Source organism: Aspergillus undulatus, assembly GCF_047715775.1.
Source record: "Aspergillus undulatus strain CBS 261.88 unplaced genomic scaffold BDV17scaffold_1, whole genome shotgun sequence".
In the NCBI taxonomy this organism is placed as follows: Eukaryota; Fungi; Ascomycota; class Eurotiomycetes; order Eurotiales; family Aspergillaceae; genus Aspergillus; species Aspergillus undulatus.
In genome coordinates this window covers 588,684-611,450 of record NW_027396605.1, presented here as the reverse complement: position 1 = coordinate 611,450, position 22,767 = coordinate 588,684, and the positions used below count along the sequence as shown (strand labels likewise).

Here is a 22,767-nt window from a genome sequence, read left to right as displayed (position 1 = left end):
CTGACCCAGGCAGCGAGATAAACACGCCTAAAGTTACTTGTTCATAAATAAAACTGGCAATAGTCAGGACACCCAGAGAGGAGATAGTGGAAAACCTGCAAGTCACGAGCCACGACCGTTACATACACATATACATACATAATTGCTCCTCATTGTATCTGAAAACCAAAAGATCATCTAGTAAGTAGAGTATCTATCATGAAAAGGCATTCAGTTCTTAGTAAAATTATGTGTGTGTGTGTGGTTAATATAGCCTTATTCTGCGCTTCTTCCCTGTACATTCCATACCAGAAATTAAGTTACTTATTCTAAGAATAAGCGAAATTGCTAAATATTCTAAAAGCATATTATAATTTGGAACTAAAAAGATCACAACAAATGTACTTTACATGATATGTGGAGGGTTAAGGAGGTGGGGAGCAAGAAAAGGGAGAGGACACCCTGGCACCGTTCTGTTGGGGCAAGCAGTGGTCAGGGTGAGCATAGTATAAGTATGGGTATCAAGGAGTAAGTGAATCACCTTGGAGGTGTGAGCGGACCGCCTAACTCACCCCCCCAAAAGCAGTAACAACCAGATCAGGCATGAAGGAGGTACTCGCGGTTTTTTGCACGTTAAATTTACCTACCTAGCAGTGACAGTACAGTTAGTCATCACTTCTTGTGATATGAAGCTACAGAAGCTCGGCCTCTATTGCTTCAAGGATGGAAAGCAGTAGGATCTTGACATCTCGGCATGGCCTGATCCGCGGCCTCGGGGACAACAGTCGCCCTGATCGCTGCGTTATGGCGATATATCTGGGGACCTCCAACAGAGACTGATTGATTCTCCTCTCAAATCTCCGGCCATATCCAGGTTGCCTCACTTTCTATCATATACTAGCTAAAGTGTCACAGAAAATGGCCTCCCAACTCCTCAACAGCCCACACAAGCTCCTCCTCACGCCCCTCATCTCCAGCACCGGAACCCTGATGTACGCGGGCTGCGAAGCCCTCTTCTACTCTGCCTTTCTGCACTCGCCGGTCCGACCACACTCAAGACTTTCCTACCGGGTTGATTGCAGCGGGTCTTCGACAGGAACATTTACCTTCTTGTTGGGCTTAATATGGTGACTATCTCGGCTGTGACTGCGGTGCTTACCGTACCAAGTATCGAGGATCTTGTTGTCTGGAAGGGAAGCCGTGGGTTCTTTGTGTCTGGACTTATCGGGACCTGTGCGCATTTCGTGTTTGCGCCGACGATGCTGGGGATCATTGACAATATAACTTTGACAGAAGAGAGGAAGGAGGGGGATTGCACGGATGATATGGGGCGCTGGCTGAACGTTCATTATTTGAGGTTTGCTGTCGCGGATGTTCCGGCTTGGGTTGCTTATATTGGTGCTGTTTTGACGACGCTTTCGATTTGATGTTTTTATCGTCAGATATATTGCTTCTTCGCTTAGTGTGCTGCGGGTGTTATCGGTATAAGATACCTCGCAGGGTAGGTATCCATCTAGCGTCGCAGGAGACAGTATATGTACTTTAGTCTCAAGGCAGAGTAGAGGAACATCTGCAACAATGTACTGCTTCAGAATGCACGTTGATTTTCCAAGCGAGAGGGGATAAGCTATTGCGAGGGAGTGACTTCAGCGGTTTCGGCGACATGTTGTGAGGCTCCCCCTGAAGACTTCTTATGCTTACCGGGTCGGTTCACGCGGAAGATGATGTGAGGGAAGATAGTTAGCCATGGGAGAACCTCGCACACTCTGCATTCAATCATTCGCAGTAGAAGGATTTCGCAGCGCAGGCAAATCGAGATTCGACTCTCTTTTAGAGGTGCGCGCTCAGGAGTTCAAGTCCGGCGCCCCGTTAGGGTTCACCTTTGCCGGGGCGACATCTTCAAAGGTATGCTCCGTTAGTGGCCTTATGCAAGACTGCAGTGGGAACTATGATTCAAGACGGCACTGTTCCGCCTTATATCCTCCAATTCTCTGAGAGCCTTGCTCATGATTGATCTATGAGCGAGGTTTAGGTTGCCCTAGATGAAGAAGAATAGAACGATGACTGTGGAGTCGTGCATGGATAAGATGGGGCAGCATCAGCTTGTGCTGCCTTGGCTGCGATCAGGGCCTGGATTCTGTGAAGCGGCTCAGCAGCGAGGAGACGGGGTGCTACTTCACAAACATAGTTCGACAGGCCATGGGGATGGCTGGCGAGGAGCAAGAAAAGCTTCTCCAAGAAGGACAAAAATGAGAGTCCATGCATTTCTTGTTTTATTTCGGGATAGCTCGTAGTGTGTTGTTTCATATTCGTGAAGTTACGTAGGTGTTTGATATTCAACGGCGTCCCATCTGAAGTTCCTGAACCCTGATTCCGGCCGAAGATCGGAACCAATTCGTCTGGTCTCGGATGGCGCAAAGCGGGTGGATGATATGCAGGAGCAAAATAACGCGATCCGTAATGAAGGAGCGGACGGAGGACTCCGACTAGCTGCAATAGTTTAGCGACAATATAGGCCAGTATTCTTGGCAGGATTCACACGTGAGGTGATGGCATAACATTCAAAGCAACAAGAGGCGCAAGTACCAGAATAAATTCTCTGATATTGACCCTGACGTTGCCGGATTGTTGGTGGAACCTAGCATGGGCCGATGCAAGGGAGCAGATACTAGGATGGCAGCGAGTCTCGTGCGGGACTTCCTATCTGGGCGAAGGATTGGACAAGGTGACATCGCTTGGCTGTTGCAGGTTCCTTCATCAAATGGAAGAAGCAAAGATGCGACGTTGATAGGGAGTTGGAATTGGAGGACCTCGGGTTGCTGTTGTTGTGGTTGAGGAAGCCTCGACGCACGTGCATCTCCTCACTCTCACCCTCTCTCTCCAACAACACAACACAGGCCATTTCGCCATCTCAGATCCAGACCCCACGTAGCGACTGTCGCGATTCCATGGACATCGTTCAGGCCAACAGGAACCCCGCCAATCATCGCTTGACAGCTGCACCGCGATTCATGTGGAGTAATCTGCCAGCTTGGTTCTTATCTCGACGAATCCGTTGTTCGCACCAGAGCTCTCACAATGGCAAAGTCCAACATGCAGCCTCAAATCGGCGGTTTCGACGATTAGATAACCGAGAGAGTGACCAGTCGCTAGCGAAATGCACGAGCGACGGTTGGCCACCTCGATTGGCCTAGGTTATCACCTTGCTCTGGCTGGCCCAACGGTGAATCGATCCATTCCTTAGTCGGGGTACCGCCCACATCGCCCGCGTGCGATTCGCCTGCTCCGCCATCGATTCACCGGCCAAGGGGCCAATTTGCTGCAAAAAATGGCGCTTTCCGGGGTACGCTTTTCCCCTTTTAGCTTGATGTTCAATATCAGAGGCTATCGCGGCTCGGTGATTGTACCATGGTCCTCCGCCGTAATCTTAACGACTGTTGTTATCGCTGACAGTCGCGATCGAAATGACAGCCGTCACTCGCGGATAAGCGGGTAACTGCGACGAATCTCTCGCGTCTCTCGAGTCATGATTTCTCCGATAAAAGTGAAGGATGCTCTTCTCATCCTCTTGCTCTGATGCTTCTCTCGATTTTGTCCCTTCAAATTCGCGTTCGGGGCCATTTTGAGACAGGTGTGAACAGGGTATGGCCCGTCTTCCCTGCCCTTTTACGTCACAGCAGCGGTGAAATTCCTCATATTTCTTTTTTTCCGCCAGTGACCTTACCAAGACTGACCCAGCCACAATCCCCTTTCTGTACAACCGCACCTCGAGTTCTTTGTCAAAGCTCCTTGTTGAGTACTTTGTCTTTCATCTCTTGCTCTACCTCGAAGCTTTGTTACGATCGAGGTTTCCAACGCCCCCGTACCGATTAGCTTCAGCCATTCCTTTCAGGATCGCCGCTTTACTGTTCTCCGCCATCTGCATTCTGCAAACCCCAGAGCTTGATCCCCGCAATCGAAGCAGGCACGTGCGCATTCACCGGGACAGAGTCATGAATTACGATGAAACGGCAGGCAGCACAAATCCGAATCTTATCGCAAATTCACAACGGCTTCTGATTTAGAACTTGAAAGCTTGATATTTCGCGCTGGCCCCTGCCTGGGGCGGTTTAGCCGCCGCCGCAATGCGATCGCTACTCCAACCACGCGGCATGTACTCGGCCATACCTCCAGATATTCGCACGAGACTCGATGATAATCCTACACTTTTGGTTAGCTGGTGGGCGACGGGCGTTTCCCTCGCAATTATCGTCACCCGAGTATGTGGTCGCTATGTACGAATCGAGCGCCTTTTTCGCGAAGACAAAATCATGATGGCGAGCATTATACCTTTATTGGTGCGAATGGCCTTTGTGCATGTTGTTCTCATATACGGGACGAATAATACAAAAGTGGACGGCTTGACAGACGAGGATATTCGCCATAGGGAAATTGGGAGCCGACTAGTCCTCGCTGCCCGTATATTCTATGCGATCTTCATCTGGATGGCCAAGTTGACGGTGTGCGAATTCCTCAACCGGATAGCCGGAATAACGTGGCGGCGGTCGCTTCGAATTTTCCTCATATCCATATACTACTTCCTAGGCTCGACCCTACTCGCGGTAGTGATCGCGACGCTAGCCGAGTGCCAACCATTTTCTCACCACTGGCAAGTCGTTCCGGACCCAGGTCCGACGTGTCGCTCCGGGTATGCCAATGTCATCACGATGGGAGCGTGTGATATCATTACGGACCTGCTCCTTGTTGCCTTTCCAATTCCTCTTGTCTGGATGACAAACATGCCGAAGAGACGGAGGATCGCCCTCGCCATCCTATTCGCGTTGTCCCTGATATTGGTCGCTATTACCAGCTACCGGGTACCTTCCGTGATTCAACACAAAGGGTCCCAGCAGTATAGATCACTTTTAGCGTCTCTGGAAATACTGGCTGCTACCGCGGTATCGAATGTGGTGGTCATTAGCTCGTTTGTCAGGGACAAGGGCGTGAAAAAGATAAAATACAAAAACACCCTAGCGTCTGCGTCGATTAATGAGAGCCTCGACCACAGCTCCAATCGTCGTGCGACCATCACTCATCACCACTGGGGCAGTGACTCCGACCTTGCTCGCGATATGGGCATCCGCCTCGACCCGGAGCTAGTTTCCCGTTCTCCGACAGAACCACGACCGGCTCCCATCGCCACAGGGGGTCTCGACCCGAACTGGACCTTCAGCCGTCAAACGACGGAATTCGAGGATGACGAGTCGTCCACCGGTAACAGCCTCGACATCAAAGTCAGTCCGCACGACTACCTCCGTTCACAAAAGACCACTCGTGGCCACAGCCCATCCGACGACTCCCCTGATCAAGTGCCCATCTTCGACGTTGGCGGCCTCCTCACTCAACCTACTCCCCCGTCCACCAGCCATCATCACGACCCTAATCACAGCTATCTTCCGCCCTCGCTTCAGAACCCAACCAACTCGTCAGGAAGCCCCAGCCTACGAGATGTGGGCGGGTTACTCTCATCATCTGGCGACATCACCCCACTAACAACAGCGTCAGCCTCACAATATCTTTTGCATTCCTCACCAAACCCACGCCCAGGCGGTTTACGACGCGGCTCCCAACAGGGCCGGCGGCGGTCAAGTGTGCATTTCAGCGACTCTCCTGATTCACCTGTTCCCTCGTCGCGGACGCAGTCAGGCGTGTCGGGTACTATATTTGAAAACGCGGACGAATTCGAGCTCCAGGATGTGGGGGGCTTGCTTTCGAAGAAACCGTGATTGCACGATTATGAAATACACGAATCTGGACACATGTATGGGTTGGCTAGGATTTATTTTTCGGCATTATTCCCCTTTTGCGAGCGACTCTGGCATTTCAGCGATGGTGTTTTGGTAATTTGGATACCTTGTGGTAATTGGGTTGAACTATATATTGCATCTAATAATACTTAACATTTGGTCACATTCCACTGGACAATAAAGCCCCAAAAATCACCACTACTCCGCGTCCTTCACATACCGCACCTGCTTCCTCTTCCACACAAGCCCCACAACCAATATCTGAGCAACCGAGAACCCCCCGGCAGCCTTCATCTGCAAGTTGTACGCCTCTCCAAACACCCTCCTTACCTGCCCCTGGACCTCCGGCCTCAACAATCCAATAGCCTGCGCCGACTCAAGCACCGCATCCAGCTGCGACCCCGTCAACAACCCCCCCAACTCCCCCTTCAAGTGCCCATTAAGTATCGTCGTCGCAACCGCAACCCCCAGCGCCCCACCCAACATCCTCAATTGCAACCCCGTCCCCAACGCAATACTCTGATCCACATCATCAACAACCAGCGGAACCATAATATAAACCGCCGTAACCGCCATTCCAACACCCAGCCCCGCAAGCACCGTATACCCGAGCTGCCCCGTCCAGAAGGCCGTATCTGTAGGGATGGTCGAGAGGAGGAATAGTCCGATGACTTGCAGGATTATCCCCGTGAGGATTATCCAAATGAAGGGGACTTTTAGACGGCCGGATAATGACGAGCAGAGGAGGCTTCCTAGTGGTTGGGCTAAAGCGTAGGAGAGGAGCTTCACGCCTGCGCCGATCGGCGAGGATTCGTTTACTGTTTGGTATCGCTGCGGGAGCTCGATTACGCTGATTGTTAGGGGAGCGCCGGTTAGGAAGAAGCCGCTATATTTATACTGTCAGTTGGACATGGTTCAGCTGAAGGTGGAAAAGGGACATACAGAGCAACCCCCAAGAAAACCCGATTCCGCGTCAACCGCCAGGGAAGCATCGGTTGGATCTTCCAGGCTACGCGACGACTGACCAGCCATTCCCAGGCCAGAAACGCCAGCCAGAGCACGCCCGAGACGACAATGAAGCTGATTATGAGGGCGGACGACCAGCCGTACTCTAGGTTTCCCTCTTGCAGGGCGGCAATGATGAACATTGAAGCCGCGAGGACGAGAAAGGCGCCTAGGAAGTCGACGCGGCGGAAGAATGTCTTTTGGTTTGTAAGGAAAGCATTGAAGGGGGGTTTATTGGTACCGGGACCTGATCCTAATTCTGTCTGCGTGGGCGGGGCATTGGGATAGTGACTCGGCGTCGCAATGAAGAGGATCAGCCAGGCGAAAGCACCGGCTGGGAGACTGGTAGGAGCACTCTTGTCAGTCTAAATTCAGGAAAGCTAACGAGTAACGACAGGTAGGGTACCTACTTGAGCAGGAAGATCCAGCGCCAGTCGCCAGAGACATTGATGGCTCCTCCAACCAACGGGCCCAAGACCAGCCCTATGGCCATGACACCAGCCGCGACAGAAGCAATCATGTCATATCTGCTGTGAGGGACCAAACGCAGCAGCGAGAAGAGAGTCAGCGTGTAAACTCCCGCAGCTCCTACGCCTTGGAAAGCACGGCAGATGACCCTAGATTGTCAATTAGGGTCATCGCCTGATTCTCAGTGGGTAATGGAGAAACCTACAGCTGATTCAAGCTCTGCGCGCCTCCGCACCCCCCACTAAACGCGATGAAGAAGAACAGCGAGCATAGCAGCGACGGCTTGACTCCAAAGATATCACCGCATTTCGACCAGATCATGAGAAACCCCGTGTAGGTGAGCAGGTAGGAGGTGATGACCCAAGTGCTCTGGTCGAAGCCATGGAGTTCGTCGGTGATGGACACAAGAGACGTGCTCACGATGCTGACCTCTAAGGATGGCAGGAAAAGACTCAGACATAGTCTAGTTACCGGCTGATGTTAGCGAACTCAATCAGGCCTTAGGATGAGGAAATAAAAAGAAAGTTGGGGACATACCCAAAGCCAACAATCCACAGTCGGAATCCGTGAAGGAACTCTGAAAACTGGGGCGCACCTACACTCGGCGTGTCTGAGTTGGTCTCAGGGCGGCCCGTTTCGCACTGAGAGTCCATCTCCATCTCCTACGGAACAAGGTCAGGAATAGAACGGCGAGGAAGGTTCGTAGATCTCCTGAGCAAGACTTCAAGTAGAAGGCCTGCCGGGCAGCTGAGGCTTGAAGCTGGAAGACTGTTTACTTGTTTGTATCCGTCGGGCCACACAGAGAGGGCACATGGTTAGCGGGCTAGTTCCTGCAAGGTATGTGATCCCATCGCATTATTTTGCTGATATAGTATTAGTCAAGCCAAGATTGGCTTATGCAGTGATGAGTGATGGCTGCTGAGATGTGGTAGTAGTGGCTAGCGGGATTGTGGAGGGCCCGAATGAGGGCTGAATCTGCAAGGCGCAAGCTTATGCACCTAAGCTTATGCACATACCTATCTCTCCACTCTTCTTCAGATTGTGCGAATTAGGTTCAATGGGGCGCCTCAGCACGTCATTGGGCAATTGTATTGTTCTCGTTGGTCTTGGACCTTTACACAGACAACTTGGCATTGGCTGGTGCTGACTCTGCGTATCCGCATAGAAGACGGAGTATTGTAGTCACGGCTTACATGTAAATTGATACGTAACAAATATGTACTCTATACATGCAGCCATCTGGAACGAACTCACGCCTGATCATACGATCTGCACGCCTGCATTAGTTCTTCAATCTGTGTTACATGCTCTCTTCTTCAACCCACCCGCAAGTATGTATCACCTCACCTTCCGACTCCACTCTCATCAACCAGACCAATTGCCCGATTGATGGCCTTCACCATGCTGATCAAGTCCTCCGACGCAGTAGAGATCTCATGACCCTTGCCATGCACATACACCAATCGTCTAGCTTCCTTGCAAACCCGACTGGCGCTTTGCGCATGCTCCCATCCTGCATCCCTTGCCCCCCAAATATGCGCGGTGGGCAGGTCAAGGCGCAGGCTTTCACGAACACTGACGGAATCCGTATTCAAAAACGAGTTTGCAACTGCATTTGCATGCTCGACCCGGCCCTGCTGGAGAGCGGCCATGTCGTACAGCGGGAACGAGTTGGAGAAGAAAATCCCAACTTTGAATGGGAGGGCCTGGTTCTCTCCCTGCCGCTGGATCATCCACGACATAGCGATGTTGGCGCCTAGACTGAACCCGAGGACCCCGTCGTAGGGTCCTTCCACGGCAACGTAGCGCTCGAGGAGGTCTATGACTGCTAGACAGGACTCAGCGCTTGCTGGGTCGCAATATGAGAATGTCTGTTCGTCGCCGAGCATGGTTGCTTTGAGTTCTGTAATACATTGGAGACGGAACTCAGTTAGGGTTACTTGGAGTTTGCAACCACAAAGAACAGACCTGGATCGGCTTCCCAAGGAATAGTGCCTTCGACAAATTCGTAAGTATGTCGATTGCCGAGTTCATATCGGATTGCTGCGGTCTGCTGTTGCAGGATCCGCGAATTCGACCCAATGCCGTGGAGACTGGGACTGGTTAGCTGGTGGTAGAGACCCGAAGGCGAGGAAACATACCATAGGAACCGCATGGTTGCAAGAGGCCTGATGGCTAGTGAACTAACTCCGTATCAGCGAGGATGGTCGCAATAAAGAGACCTTCTAAATGCTCTAAACGCTCGATACCTTGCTGCTGTTGAAACACCCCGCTCCCAAAAGAGAGATTTTGTGCGCTCGAGGCGTATCCGGGTTCTGGCCCCGAATGCCCAGATTTATGCTCGACTTGGAAGACGGAATAAGGTCCTCCGTAGGCCCTCTAGATTAGGGTCATCATCAAGTATGTCCACTTGGCACCATACAGATCACAGAGTACGTGCGCGGTGCGGCTGAGGGCTATAATTGCTGCATGGCTGAAGCACTGTCCGACCTTGGGCAGGTAGGTCAGCTTACTTTCATGCATAATGTACGTAATAAGTATGTCACTTTTCTTTGACCACAGTTGATCAATACAATTCGGTGGCTGTTTTCCCTCTCGATGGCGCTCGGAATGTCCTGAAGATTTATAGTACCCCCCCAACAGTCAACTGCATAGGGAAAATACCATAGACAGCGAAAAATGCCAGCACAACGAAAAGACCTTCTGCCGCCATTGGCAATAATTGGCTTGTCATTGAAGTTCCCTCAGGATGCCGTGAGCCCCGAGTCCTTCTGGGACATGATCGTGCAGGGCAGATGTGCGGCAGCCGACTTCCCCTCCGACAGGCTCAATATCGACGCCCATTACCACTCCGATCCCAATCGTCTGGATAGTCTTTCCTTGCGAAAGGCACACTTTATGAAGGAGGACCTGAGTCTCTTCGATGCGCCCTTTTTCTCAATCACGGCGGCCGAGGCCGAAGCAATGGATCCTCAGCAGCGGTTGGTGCTGGAAACCTCTTACCGAGCGTTAGAAAACGCCGGCATAACAATGGAAAAAGTAGCCCGGACCAAGACCTGCGTCTTCACAGGCTCCTTTGGGCACGACTATGAGACGATCCAGAACAAAGATCTGCAAGCCATGTCCAAGTTCTCCGCCACAGGAACCTCGATGAACATGCAGTCCAACCGCGTCAGCTGGTTCTTTAATCTCAATGGGCCCAGCGCGACCCTTGACACGGCGTGTTCGAGCAGTCTGATGGCAGTCGATCTAACCTGCCATTCCATCTGGAGCGGGGACTCGACCATGGGCATAGCCGTCGGCAGCAACGCCATCCTGACGCTGGAAACGGGCCTTATTCTGGATAATCTAGGTCTAATGTCGCCTGACGGCCGTTGCTATAGCTTTGACAACCGGGGAAACGGATATGCACGTGGAGAAGGTGTCGGAGTGTTGATAATCAAGCCTGCGGACGATGCAATCCGAGACGGCGATACTATCCACGCTGTTATACGGTCCACGGCGTCGAACCAGGATGGTCGGACGCCAGGTATCACGCTACCGAGCATGGAGATGCAGGAGGTGTTGATTCGGGACGCCTATCGCAAAGGTGGTCTGGACATGGCCGAAACGCGGTATTTTGAGGCCCACGGGACTGGAACGGCGGTGGGGGATCCGATTGAAAGTAAAGCCATCGGTTCGATTTTTCGACCTTACCGAACAAAGGAAGACCCTCTGTATATGTAAGTGAAAGTGTTTGTTTGGCCTCAAAGGCGACGCTGACATTGAGGAAAGAGGATCGGTGAAGTCCACAATCGGCCACTTGGAAGGCGCGGCCGGGGTCGCTGGCCTCATCAAGGCTGTCCTGGCCCTCGAAAAAGGGATTATACCGCCGCAGAGCACAAACTACAAGAGCCTCAACCCCCGAATAGATGATGAATTTCTCCATATCAAGGTTCGTCGTGACGGGCTGCGGGTGTTGCGCTGATTCTTCTGCGCAGAGTGACTAACCCTAACTGCCTGTCCAGATCCCGAGTGAGCCCATTGCATGGCCAACAAACGGCCTACGTCGAGCATCAGTTAGCTCTTTTGGTTTCGGAGGCTCCAACTCGCATGTTATCTTGGATGACGCTTACCATTTTCTTCGTCGCCGTGGCTTGCAGGGCAACCACAATACCTCTGGAAATTTACTAGACGAGTCACTATGTCTGGACCACCCTTCACCCAAAGCCAATGGCATTTCAATACCGAGGGGACGGGAGAAAACAGCAGATCTCCCGAAACTTCTTGTGTGGTCTTCGGCAGACGAGAAGGGAATCAGTCGCATCCAAGAATCCTGGAGATCTTTCCTGTCGAGCCCCGTACTAGGTAACAAGAATAAGACGCAGTACCTCCATAACCTTTCGTATACGCTCGGAGAGCGAAGAACCCACCTCCCATGGAGAACCTTTGCAATTGCTGGACCATCTGACGACTTGGGCGCGCTGCCGGACAAATTTGCCTCTGCAACTCGGTCTCTCACATCCCCTAACCTGGCATTGGTGTTCTCTGGGGTGAGTCAAGGTTTCTTTAGGTGATGTCGATGGCGAGATCTGACAATCCATAGCAAGGAGCCCAGTGGTACGCGATGGGCCGGGAGCTGCTCTCTGCCTATCCTACATTCCATGAGAGTGTACAGTCGGCATGTGTCTATCTAAAGTCACTGGGCTGCACTTGGGATGTCATAGGTATGTAAAATAAGCCCTTCGACTTGAGGCATACGCACACTAACGCGGCGCAAGACGAACTCCAGAAAACAGAATCAGAGTCGCGCATCAACCAGCCGGAATACAGTCAGACTTTGACAACGGCCCTTCAGGTAGCTTTGGTGGATCTGCTACGAAGTTGGGACTTGATTCCCCAGGCCGTCGTCGGCCACTCCTCTGGTGAGATTGCCGCGGCGTATGGTCCCTAGAACCCCTTTCTGCGCGAGCGAGGACTGATGAACTGTTAGATACTCTGCACAAGCAATCTCTAGACAGTCCGCGTGGAAGGTTGCCTATTTGCGTGGAAAGTCATCTGGCTGGCTTGAGAAGAACAGTCCTAGAAAAGGAACCATGATCGCGGTTGCTTTATCGCCTGAGGATGTTTTACCATACCTTGAGGAGATTAATGGGCAGCAAGCTGACGCAAAGATAGATATTGCATGTGTCAACAGTCCAAAGAGCGTTACAGTCTCCGGGGACGAGGCACTAATAGATACTCTCAAAGCCCGTCTCGACGAGGCAGAGGTATTCGCCCGCAAACTCAAGGTGGGAGTCGCCTACCATTCCACCCAGATGCGAGAGATTGCTGCAGAATATTGCACGGCCATTGGGCAATTGGAAGCCGCAGCGTCCCATACCAAGCGCCGCCCGGAAATGGTTTCCTCTGTTACAGGGACTTGGATTGAGTCTAGCGAGCTACTAAAACCGGAATACTGGGTGCGAAACATGGTCTCCCCTGTCCTGTTTTCAGACGCATTGTCGACTCTCTGCTCAAGCTTGACAGAGCCGCCCAAGAAGCTAGACAGAAGCCATCGTCGAAATATGCCCATCCATCATCTACTGGAAGTCGGCCCCCATTCGGTCATGCAAGCAGCCTGTAAAGATATCCTCAAAGCGTTGGGCAAGGATAAAGACAAGTCGACAGCGTACCTTTCCATGCTGGTGCGAAATGTCCACGCAGTCGAAACCGCCCTTACTGCAACTGGCAAGTTGCACTCTGTTGGGTACGCGGTGGATTTATCGAGTGTGAACATGAGTTCTAGTAGAGAATCCAGGAGCCTGTCGAATCTACCAGAGTATCCGTTCGACCACTCAAAGTCCTACTGGCATGAAAGTCAGCTCAGCAAAGGCCACCGTCTGCGACGCTTTGGCCGAAACGACCTACTCGGCATCCCTGACTCGAACTTGAATCCATTGGAAGCACACTGGCGGCATTTCATTCGCGTGGGTGAGATACCCTGGGTAGAAGACCATAAGGTCAGTTAGTTCTCCTACAGATATTCAGGCTAGTTGCCCGAACTGACACCAACAGGTAAATGACACAGTGTTATACCCCGGAATGGGGATGCTAGTCATGGCCATCGAAGCAGCGAAGCAACTGGCAGAGCCAGGAAAGAAAATAGACAGCTTCTGTATTAGAGAGGCCAGCTTCAAGGCCGCGATACGTGTTTCTTCAAATGCAGACGGCATTGAAACGGCATTCTATATGCGTCCTTCGCAGAGCGTGGATGCCAAAAGCACAGGTTCATTCGCATTTAGGCTCTGCACTTACGAGAATCAAACGTGGACTGAAAACTGCACAGGCTCCATTCAGATCTCATATGACTTGGAAGAGAATAAAAAGCCAGATGAGAAGGATCAGGAGATTACGATGGGTCTACTTAAGAGCCAAATCGATAGCTACACGGTTGTCCAAGAAGCAGCCGTCACGCCTATAGACGACGCAGCAATCTATCCATTCACAGACAAATGTGGATTAATATACGGCCAGGCATTTCAGCTAGTATCATCACTAGCATGGCACCGAGACGATGAAAACCAGGTGACCGCCAAAGTCCAGAATGTCTCCTTCAAAGACGAGACAATTCATCCCACTACCCTCGATGCCATTATCCAAACCGGCATCTGGGCTTCGACTAAATGGGGCACCGAGATTATTCCTACCATGGTACCTACACAAGTTGAGAAGCTCTGGGTCTCGCATGACTCCCTGATGCGGCTCTCCCCTGACGTGCTGAGGACTCATGCCGTTCAGTCTGATGATGCGCAGCTCGGCAGCTCGGCAGACCTTTTTGCATTCGATGAAGGGTTAGAACGGATTGTAGTTAGGATATCCGGTCTAAAAATGAGTGCGGTCAGCGCTGCAGAGGGGGCCATTCGTTCAGTCTCAATATCTCAGGAGCAGCGATGCCACCATCTCGAGTGGAAGCCTGATTTGAACCTGCTCAGCAACGAAGAAATTACTGACCTCTGCACACAAACCGTCGAGGATCGGACTGGGCTGGATGCCTTCTTTATGGAAGTGGACTTTCTCTTGACAGCTCGTATACTGCAAGCCTTGCGCAACCTACCGAGCGAGCCAGGCCAGCCACACTTGAAGAAGTATATCAACTGGATGCTAGAGCAGAAGCGCCTCTTTGACGAGGATCTAGTTCCGTTTGCGTTCGAGCCTTGGAGAAGCCGACTTGGCGATGAGGACTATATCCAAGAAATTGAAGAGCGAGTGCTTAATGAAAACAAAAGAGGACACTTGATTGCTTCTGTGGCACGAAATCTGCCATTTTTCCTCACCGGCGAGCTGGATCCCTTGGGATTCCTCTTCCAGGGAGATCAAATGAAGGACTATTACCTTGAGCAAGTGAGTCCACATAAGACACTGTTAAACATATGACAGTATACTGATTATACCTAGCTGCATTATTCCACCGGCTTGAAGCGATTCAGCACCTATCTCGACTTACTCTCTCACCGCAACCCACAGCTCCGAATCATCGAAGTCGGCGCCGGCACAGGATCCATGACAAATATCATGCTGCGCCGATTAGGCCGCGATGACGGGTCTTCCAGTTCCAACGACCGGCGATACGCTCAGTGGGATTACACTGATATCTCGCGATCATTCTTTGGTGAAGCCCAGGACGAGTTCCGCCAGGAAGGTGATCGGATGCGATTCAGCACCCTAGATATTTCGCAAGACCCAGACTCTCAAGGGTTTGAGTGTGGGACTTATGATGTTGTTGTGGCGTCTTTGGTATGTTGCATGAAGAAGTACACTGTGGTGTACTTGATATTGTTGGCATAGATTGCTGATTCTATGACTCTATAGGTCCTCCACGCCACACCTGATTTGAAAACCACCTTGACCAACGCCCGTAGTCTTCTGAAGCCGTGAGTATCTAGACTTTACGTTCGCCGCCTACAAAGTCTGACTATCTGCAGCGGAGGGAAACTCATCCTGAACGAAATCACCGCGACCCATGTCATCCGCACCGCATTTGTTTTTGGTCTTCTGGAAGGATGGTGGCTGGGTACGTTGCTACCCTACGCCCAGAGAACAGTGCCCCGCTAACAATACGTCCAGGCTCGGAGCCGTACAGGAATCTTGGCCCCTGTGTTGATAGGGATAAATGGAATGAACTGCTCCTCGAAACAGGATTCTCTGGGCTCGACGTAGCCCTACCGGATTATGAAGACGTTCGCTGCCACGAGAACACCGTCTTGATTTCTTCTGCCGTTGAAGATGCGCCGAAGCCTGAACCCCACTCGGATGGCAGTCTTGAAATTGTCTATGACTCTGCTGAACCAGAGCAGGTAGAGTTCGCCCACTCTTTGGCGCCTCTCTGTCATCGCTTAACAGGGTATTCCGTCCACTGTGCTTCAATTGACCAAAGTCTTGAGAGCTTCGCCGAGAACAATTCACTGCGGATTTTCCTTCTTGAACTGATACAGCCAGTACTCGATAATATCCAGCCAGAGCTCTTCGAGAAGCTGCAACGCCTACTTTGCTCCACAACTGATGTCCTCTGGGTCAACTCTGGCGGTGGCACACTCACACCTCAACCTCATCTAAGGCTCGCAGACGGTCTCTTCCGTGTCATCATGTCAGAAGATGACCGAAAAACCTGCTACCTGCTCTCTCTAGAAGCAGGTACAGACCATAAGCACCAACAGACCCAAGTCATGAGAGTTATCAATCAGCTAGCGTCGCCTGGGAGCGACATCCAGGAAACAGAGTACCTGGAAGACCAGGGCCTACTGCACATCCCTAGGCTCGTCGCCTCCACAGAAACAAATGAAGTCATTGCCAAGCAGGTATCTCCAGAGCAGCACAAAATACAGAAGTTCAAGTCCGCTAGTGCTCACCTTCATCTCGACGCCGCGTCATCTGGCTTGGTCCCGGGCTTCAAGTTCGTGGAAGACGAAGCCGCCAGCCGCCCGCTTGCCCCCGATGAAATTGAGATCAAAGTCAAATGCGCTGGTGTTAACTTCCGCGACGTCCTGATTGCAGTCGGGCAGTTGAGGTCGCCTCATACCGGATTTGAATGCTCCGGTGTTGTGGTCCGCACCGGCGCTTCCTGCAAGAGATTTAGTGTTGGAGACAGCGTAGCCGCTTTGGCTGGCGGCTGCTTTGCGACGGTTATCCGATTGAAGGAAACTGCTGGATTGGTGAAGGTCGGATCTACGATCTCGTTTGCAGAGGCTGCGGCTATTCCTGTTAATTTTGCCACGGCTTATATCGCGCTCTATGACGTTGCGCGCATGCGGGAGGGCGAGTCAATCCTCATCCATTCCGCCGCAGGAGGAACGGGACAAGCGGCCATCCAGCTAGCGCAGAATCTAGGTGTTGTTGTCTTCGCAACGGTAGGATCTGAAGAAAAAAGGCGGTTCCTCACGGACGTCTACAGTATCCCTGAATCGCATATCTTCTCAAGCCGGTCTACTCTATTCGCCGACGCCGTCAAGTCCAGAACGAATGGTCGCGGCGTCGACGCGGTGTTCAATTCTCTGGCTGGAGAAAGCCTTAGGGCTTCGTGGGAATGCATCGCGCCCTACGGACGATTCCTGGAAATCGGCATCAAGGATATCCTTGCGAACGATACCCTCCCGATGCGTCAGTTCTTGCACAATGTTTCGTTCAGTGCAATAAATCTGGCGTCCATGATGGATGATAGGCCTGAGATGTGTGCTGCCGCTCTGTCGTCTGTGTACGCAATGATGGGGCAGGGTAAGCTCCGGCCGGCACGGGATTTGCATATTTTTGGGATTGGTGAGATGGAGAAGGCTTTTAGATCGATCCAGAGTGGGAAACATATTGGAAAGGCTATTATCGAGATGCGAGATGACGATGAAGTTATGGTATGATTTGTCCGAAGCCTACCCTATCGAAAAAATACTCGTACTGACTGCCATCCCCAGACCGTTCTCAACACCCGGCCTAACACCTCTCTAGATCCAGAAGCCACCTACGTTATATCCGGTGGACTGGGAGGTCTAGGACGTAACATTGCGCTGTGGCTAGTTGACCGCGGAGCCCGCAATCTGCTTCTCCTGTCCCGATCAGGAAATCAAAGCCCTAAAGCGCAAGAGCTAGTCGCTGAGCTCGAACAGCGCAAGGTCCGAGTCTTGACTCCATCTTGCGACATCGCAGATTCAGAATCTCTTAAGAGCGCTCTTGAATCTAGCCAAGTGCTAGGCATGCCCCCTGTCAGAGGATGCATCCAGGCCGCGATGGTCCTCCGCGACGCCCTCTTCGAGGCTATGCCCTACACCTCCTGGAAGGATGCTCTCGCTCCCAAAGTCCAGGGCTCATGGAACTTGCACCATCAACTCCCCCCGGGACTCGACTTCTTCATCATGCTATCTTCCATCACGGGTATCTTCGGGTCAAAGGGGCAAGCCAACTACGCTGCGGGAAACACATTCCAAGACGCCCTCGCGGCGCACCGATTCGGTCTCGGAGAAAAGGCCACATCGATAGACCTAGGTCTGATTGGCTTTACTGGCGCAGTGGTTGACGACGCCCGCCTCCAGGAACGGCTGTTATCCGGCGACACCCTCTTGACGCCTATTTCTGAGGTCGAAATCCATGCACTGCTGGATCGCTACTGCTCCAGCCCTAGTTACAGCTCTGAGCATGAGGCCACAAAAATCCCACATCAAACGACCCTCCGCATAGCTCCCAAGCCTGAAAAAGCCACCTCAAGCGAAGCAGACTGGATAAACAAGCTTATGTTCGCACACCTCCGCTCGCAAAACGCATCCTCCAATCTTGCCGCGTCAGCAACAGAAGGAACAACCAACATCGCCTCCCTCCTCTCACAATCAACCACAACAACTGAAGCCAACGAAGCCGTCATCACAGCCCTACTAACCCGCCTCTCAAAAGCCCTTTCGATCCCGCTATCCGAGATCGACGCAAATAAACCGCTGCACCAGTACGGCGTGGACTCGCTGGTTGCGGTGGAGTTGCGGAGTTGGTTCGCGAAGGAGATCCAGGCTGATATTGCGGTGTTTGATATTTTGGGGAGTGCGACTGTTGAGTCTGTTGGACGGTTGGCGGCGGGGCAGAGTCGGTTGGTGAAGATTGGTGCTGGCGAAGCTTGAGTCCTGTAAGTAGACCCTTACTGTTTGATTCCACGGCCATCACGAACCTCGGGAGGGGAATGGTTGGGGCTCTAGGTTGTCCCGATTATTCGGTCTTAGATCTTCTTCGTGAGGTAGAAGAGAAGGGGGAAAGAAAGAAACAATGATAGCTCTAGCAACTGGTCTCTGGTCGTATAGTCCAACTGTTTCCATTTTGTCCTTCTTCATTGCCTTGTCGTTGTCGTTGCAGGCGCATATCCAAGCAATACATATATAGCATCCGAGAAACCGATAACACCATTGGTCAACGAAAAGTCTATACTTTTGCCGGGATACTGAAATAAGGTTCCCATATTCATATGTGCGATCTATCAAGACATAAATAAGTAGCAAATCGTACACTTTGTTGATATGAGGTTGAATTTGGTCAATATCGACTTGACCTGCTGAATACACCCTGAAGGAGAAACAAGGAATAAACACCATCCTGGAAGAGTATCTTTCGCCGTTACGCCATGCTGCCCAATGCTTTTTTTCCTTTTACGTTTTCTGCCCTCTCGGCTTGATGTGATTGCTGCTTTCCTCGAGACTTGACCCGCGCGATTTCCAAAGGCTGTGACTGCGGGATTCCTGGGCGTCCTGGTGGCCGCGCCACCGGACCCGCGAGGAACCGAAACGCGCAGAGATCGACCGACTCCGAACTGGAACTCGCCTGCTTCGAAATGCGACACCAGCGATAACCAATCAGATAACCCACCGATAACTGGCATACCGCCCGGCAGTCTCACTCCGCCGAATAATCTTAACCACCTGACCACGTCTCAACCCCAAATATCTCGCAACCGGATCCGACACCTGAATCCGCGGCAACTGCGATTCCTTCAACCGATACCTCTGCAGCAGTCGACTCTTCTCCTCAGGACTAAGCAGCACATGTTTGGGAACAAGCTCATGCCTCGTAATATTCACCAGCAGATCCTGCTCCTGGAAATGCTCGCAGATGCGGCCCGGAATACCGGCGAGCATGCGGACAGCGCTGGGCGAGATGGGCGTCTTGGTGATGAATATTCCCGTGTGGAAGTTTCCCTCGTCGACGGTATGGTTAAAGGTGCGGACTTGCTTTGCGCCGATGCCGCTGTCGTCCGGGCAGAACTCGATGTAGATTGTGCCGCAGTCTGGCTGGGGGTCGGGGTTTGAGGCGGATTTGAGGGGCGTGTATTTTTCTTTCATTGCTTCGGTAGGGCGGGCTTGAATTTTGAGTTTTTCGCGGCTGTTCATGAGAGAGTTTTGTTAGAGGTTTGATCGTTTCATTGTGAGTGGCAAGGTGCAGCGTACGCGGGATATCCTTTCTCGTCGACGTATTTGCTTTTGAATTCTTCCAGCTCGATCTTGACCTCCTCTTCCGTTACCTCGTATCCCTAGCGACCGGAAAAATTAGTTGACTTGTTAGTTGACGGGAAGTGCGACTTTTGAAGAACGTACGCGGTCCTGCAGCATTTCAAAGACCGTTCGCCATGTGCGCCAGACGCGGATTGTCTCGCGGTCGGCGTCGTCGACGGAGTAGTTGTATTCCTCATCCATGGTCGCGGGACGAAGACGAGTAAATATGATAGAAGGGCGAGTGTCGAGTGAAAGTGAAGTGAGGCCGGCGTGGAAGGTCAAAGAGGTGAAGGCTGAAGGTCGAAAAATCCGGACGGGCGGCGCTAAGAGCGCGTACGGTAAGCGCCGCCAATGAAAAGAAAAGAATGCGCCAGAACGCAAAAGCAAAAGGCCAGAAAGATTGTTCCGACCGACTCTCCTCCTCTCTCACTACCTTCACTCTCTCTCCCCCGTTCTCTCTTTTCTCCTTTCTATATATTTCTTTCTTTCGCTTGATTTTTCCCTGCTTTTGGGAATTTTTCCAGGGGACCCTTTACCCTTCAATTCCTCAATTCCCTCGAGTCCGCTCTCTCCTCCGTCGTCTTTCCCCGCTTAATCATGGCCGCTGCTGTCAAGTCCGAGGTGGCCTCCGAGCCCAAGGTGAAGCCCACGAGGCCCGACGAGGACGCTTTCAAGGCCAGCCTCGCCCAGGCCGAGAAGGAGCACGCCGCTGTTCAGGAGAAATTGGTAAGGCTGCCCCTCGTACATTATTGTACAGTCAATTGGCTGTCACGTGGAGACTATGGTTGCTCTCAATTGCGTTTCCTGCGTCGATACTGACCTCTACAGAACCAAGTCAAGGCCAAGATTGAAACCGCCAAGCCCAACAACCAGGACTCTCCCGCCGCAAAGAGACAACAAGAGCTCCGTGCCGAACTTTCCTCCATCCGTCAAAAGCAGCAGGGGTTCAAGGCCACGAGAACCAGCACCCAGGAGAAAATCAACGCTATCGATGCGACTCTCAAGGCTCGCATTGCCGAGCAGAACAACTCCCGCACTCGGATGTCCTTCAAGAACGTCGACGAACTTGATCGTGAAATTTCCCGCCTCGAAAAGCAGGTCGACTCTGGTACCCTGCGCCTGGTGGACGAGAAGAAGATCCTGGCCGACATCTCTAGCCTGCGCAAGCAGCGCAAGAACTTTGCCAGCCTCGACGACGCCCAGAAAGTCATCAACGACCTCAAGACCCAGATTGCTACGCTCAAAAAGACCCTCGACAACCCCGAACAAAAGGCCCTGAGCGACAAGTACACGGAAATTCAGAAGGAGCTTGATGGTATCAAGGCGGAGCAGGACAGTGCCTTCAAGAACCTGAACGCTCTGCGTGACGAGCGCACCAAGCTTCACGGCGAGCAGCAGACCAAATGGGCTGCCATCCGTGAGGTCAAGGACAACTACTACAAAGCTCGCAAGGCGTACAAGGAGTACGAGGATGAGGCCTGGAGAATCCGCCGCGAGAAGCAAAAGGCCCAGCGCGAGGCCTTCGAGCGCGAGAAGAAGAGAAAGGTTGCCGACAAGAAGCTGGAAGAAGCTTCTCGCCCGGCCTACACCGACGATATCCTCGTTGCGCAGGGTCTTATCCGCCACTTCAACCCATCCTACGACTTCGCTGCTCTCGGCCTCAGCGACAAGAAGGAGGAGGGCCCCGGTTTCCGTGCTGAAGTTGGTCGTACCGTTGAAGACTCCGGCATCAAGGGCATGAAGGTCTTGAAGAAGGATGAGGACGACTACTTTGTCGGTACCGGTGGAAAGAAGGGCAAGAAGGGTAAGAAGGGCGGCGCCAACGGCAGCCCTGCGCCCTCTACCCCTGCCGAGGCCAAGTTTAACATGAACGTCGGTATCATCGAGGACTTTGCCAAGATCAAGATCGACCCTCCCATGAACCAGTCCGATGTTCCCGCCGTGGTTGAGAAGCTTGCGGCCAAGATCACCGAATGGAAGAAGGACCAGGCCAGCAAGACTGAAGAGGTGAGCTTTGTTCTTTGATTTACGTATGATTGATGCTAACAGTTACTTTAGAACATCAACAAAGCTAAGGAGGAGATTGCCCGCCTCGACGCAGAAGACAGCGCGGCCACCGAGACCAACGGTAAGACTGAGAAGGAGACTGCCGAGGTGACCGAAGACCTCCAGAAGGCGACCCTTGAAGAGAAGGCCTAAATTTTCATCTGCCCACTGCCGATAGAACTTGCATAAGCGTTGCACTTGACACCTGTCAGTTTCAGCGGATACTCACTGATACCCACTGATACCTGTGGAGCCAAAAGCATAGCATTTCTACGTTTTTCTTTCTTATCATCATCCTACCCTGATTCTCCCATCTCTGTCCCCATTCTTCCAGCATTTTTTGTTACGATCATGCTTCCCCGCATTGGTTTCTTGTTATATATTCCTCGATTATAATTAGCACCCCTGCACTCGAAAGCGCGCAGCAATCAGGATTTGAGCGATTGTACGTATTGACCTGAGTTGGAAAGCATGCAAGAAGCGAATGCCCAGACAATGAACATTGATTGATCGATATTCGTTGCCGAAGCCGATGTTCCGCAGCCCCATGTGACTAGTGAAGATGGCACCGCTGCAGTGGCTGTGCAGACAACTAGAAGCATCTGGACGGGACAACAGCCACTCCTCTTCTGTCTGACTCGTAAGCGCCGTGCTCGTATCTCCAATCATGCGACAATACGACCCAGCAGAATTGTACAAATATTAACTGTAGCCGTTGGCAATTCTTTAAAGTGAATAGCGTTGCCTGAAGCGAACCGTGGCGCCAAGTCGGAAAACTCAAGATTCTTAGTCTTCCTCTTCTTCCTTAAGCGCCGTCCTCCGGCTCCTTCTCTCTTCTTCCACTACATCTTCTCATCCCATCTACCCCTCTTTCTGTCTTTCAACTGTCTGTCCATACTAAACATACGATCTCTCGCTTTAGTTACTGTGGTTTTGATAGAACACATCTCAGCTACTCCGCCTCCGCGCTCTCCGCTGATTCCGACGATCCTCCGCGTCTAATCTTCGCCTCCTGC

General features: G+C 52.0%; 7 protein-coding genes across 7 annotated transcripts; 4 read left to right on the top strand and 3 right to left on the bottom strand.

The window, feature by feature from the left end:
* Positions 1–897: 897 nt before the first annotated feature.
* BDV17DRAFT_286015 (putative integral membrane protein) lies at positions 898–1,406 on the top strand (the record flags this gene model as incomplete). The annotated part of the gene is made up of 2 exons (XM_073760819.1): positions 898–1,091; positions 1,148–1,406. 2 exons carry the CDS (start codon positions 898–900, stop codon positions 1,404–1,406), a joined length of 453 nt encoding a protein of 150 aa, XP_073621127.1.
* Positions 1,407–3,638: 2,232 nt separating this feature from the next.
* Positions 3,639–5,861, top strand: BDV17DRAFT_4510 (putative integral membrane protein Pth11-like). The gene has a single exon (XM_073764537.1). The coding sequence runs from the start codon at positions 4,104–4,106 to the stop codon at positions 5,742–5,744; it is 1,641 nt and encodes a 546-aa protein (XP_073621126.1). The 5' UTR covers positions 3,639–4,103; the 3' UTR covers positions 5,745–5,861.
* Position 5,862: 1 nt separating this feature from the next.
* BDV17DRAFT_297000 (major facilitator superfamily domain-containing protein) lies at positions 5,863–8,062 on the bottom strand. Its single transcript, XM_073763416.1, has 5 exons — positions 7,776–8,062; positions 7,444–7,701; positions 7,181–7,387; positions 6,708–7,112; positions 5,863–6,651 (listed from the first exon to the last, which is right to left on the bottom strand). The coding sequence occupies exons 1-5, from the start codon at positions 7,895–7,897 to the stop codon at positions 5,964–5,966; spliced, it is 1,680 nt and encodes a 559-aa protein (XP_073621125.1). The 5' UTR covers positions 7,898–8,062; the 3' UTR covers positions 5,863–5,963.
* A 401-nt stretch (positions 8,063–8,463) lies between these two features.
* On the bottom strand, positions 8,464–9,566 carry BDV17DRAFT_248861 (serine hydrolase FSH). The gene is made up of 4 exons (XM_073756147.1): positions 9,488–9,566; positions 9,380–9,421; positions 9,207–9,331; positions 8,464–9,141 (listed from the first exon to the last, which is right to left on the bottom strand). The coding sequence occupies exons 2-4, from the start codon at positions 9,391–9,393 to the stop codon at positions 8,582–8,584; spliced, it is 699 nt and encodes a 232-aa protein (XP_073621124.1). The 5' UTR covers positions 9,394–9,421; positions 9,488–9,566; the 3' UTR covers positions 8,464–8,581.
* Positions 9,567–9,897: 331 nt separating this feature from the next.
* BDV17DRAFT_296996 (uncharacterized protein) lies at positions 9,898–18,346 on the top strand (the record flags this gene model as incomplete). Its single annotated transcript, XM_073763415.1, has 12 exons — positions 9,898–10,960; positions 11,013–11,172; positions 11,246–11,770; positions 11,824–11,944; positions 11,999–12,158; positions 12,211–13,219; positions 13,275–14,600; positions 14,655–14,993; positions 15,069–15,130; positions 15,182–15,270; positions 15,324–17,098; positions 17,159–18,346. The coding sequence occupies exons 1-12, from the start codon at positions 9,918–9,920 to the stop codon at positions 18,344–18,346; spliced, it is 7,797 nt and encodes a 2,598-aa protein (XP_073621123.1). The 5' UTR covers positions 9,898–9,917.
* Positions 18,347–18,940: 594 nt separating this feature from the next.
* BDV17DRAFT_4319 (DNA-directed RNA polymerase core subunit RPB5) lies at positions 18,941–20,101 on the bottom strand. The gene is made up of 3 exons (XM_073764522.1): positions 19,808–20,101; positions 19,661–19,743; positions 18,941–19,595 (listed from the first exon to the last, which is right to left on the bottom strand). The coding sequence occupies exons 1-3, from the start codon at positions 19,904–19,906 to the stop codon at positions 19,070–19,072; spliced, it is 708 nt and encodes a 235-aa protein (XP_073621122.1). The 5' UTR covers positions 19,907–20,101; the 3' UTR covers positions 18,941–19,069.
* Positions 20,102–20,181: 80 nt separating this feature from the next.
* On the top strand, positions 20,182–22,026 carry bfr1 (putative nuclear segregation protein (Bfr1)). The gene is made up of 3 exons (XM_073764523.1): positions 20,182–20,431; positions 20,534–21,712; positions 21,764–22,026. The coding sequence occupies exons 1-3, from the start codon at positions 20,303–20,305 to the stop codon at positions 21,902–21,904; spliced, it is 1,449 nt and encodes a 482-aa protein (XP_073621121.1). The 5' UTR covers positions 20,182–20,302; the 3' UTR covers positions 21,905–22,026.
* Positions 22,027–22,767: the final 741 nt, after the last annotated feature.

Bases quoted from the DNA above. Each gene is read 5' to 3' on its own strand.
- BDV17DRAFT_4319 (XM_073764522.1), bottom strand. From the start codon at position 19,906: ATGGATGAGGAATACAACTACTCCGTCGACGACGCCGACCGCGAGACA. The intron at 19,744-19,807 runs GTACGTTCTTCA...TCCGGTCGCTAG, and splicing joins TTGAAATGCTGCAGGACCGC to GGATACGAGGTAACGGAAGA. The intron at 19,596-19,660 runs GTACGCTGCACC...TCTCATGAACAG, and splicing joins GACGAGAAAGGATATCCCGC to CCGCGAAAAACTCAAAATTC.
- BDV17DRAFT_248861 (XM_073756147.1), bottom strand. The intron at 9,142-9,206 runs GTCTGTTCTTTG...AATGTATTACAG, and splicing joins TCCTTGGGAAGCCGATCCAG to AACTCAAAGCAACCATGCTC.
- BDV17DRAFT_4510 (XM_073764537.1), top strand. From the start codon at position 4,104: ATGCGATCGCTACTCCAACCACGCGGCATGTACTCGGCCATACCTCCA.
- bfr1 (XM_073764523.1), top strand. From the start codon at position 20,303: ATGGCCGCTGCTGTCAAGTCCGAGGTGGCCTCCGAGCCCAAGGTGAAG. The intron at 20,432-20,533 runs GTAAGGCTGCCC...TGACCTCTACAG, and splicing joins CCGCTGTTCAGGAGAAATTG to AACCAAGTCAAGGCCAAGAT. The intron at 21,713-21,763 runs GTGAGCTTTGTT...CAGTTACTTTAG, and splicing joins AGGCCAGCAAGACTGAAGAG to AACATCAACAAAGCTAAGGA.
- BDV17DRAFT_297000 (XM_073763416.1), bottom strand. From the start codon at position 7,897: ATGGAGATGGACTCTCAGTGCGAAACGGGCCGCCCTGAGACCAACTCA. The intron at 7,702-7,775 runs GTATGTCCCCAA...GCCGGTAACTAG, and splicing joins CTGTGGATTGTTGGCTTTGG to ACTATGTCTGAGTCTTTTCC. The intron at 6,652-6,707 runs GTATGTCCCTTT...GTATAAATATAG, and splicing joins GTTTTCTTGGGGGTTGCTCT to CGGCTTCTTCCTAACCGGCG.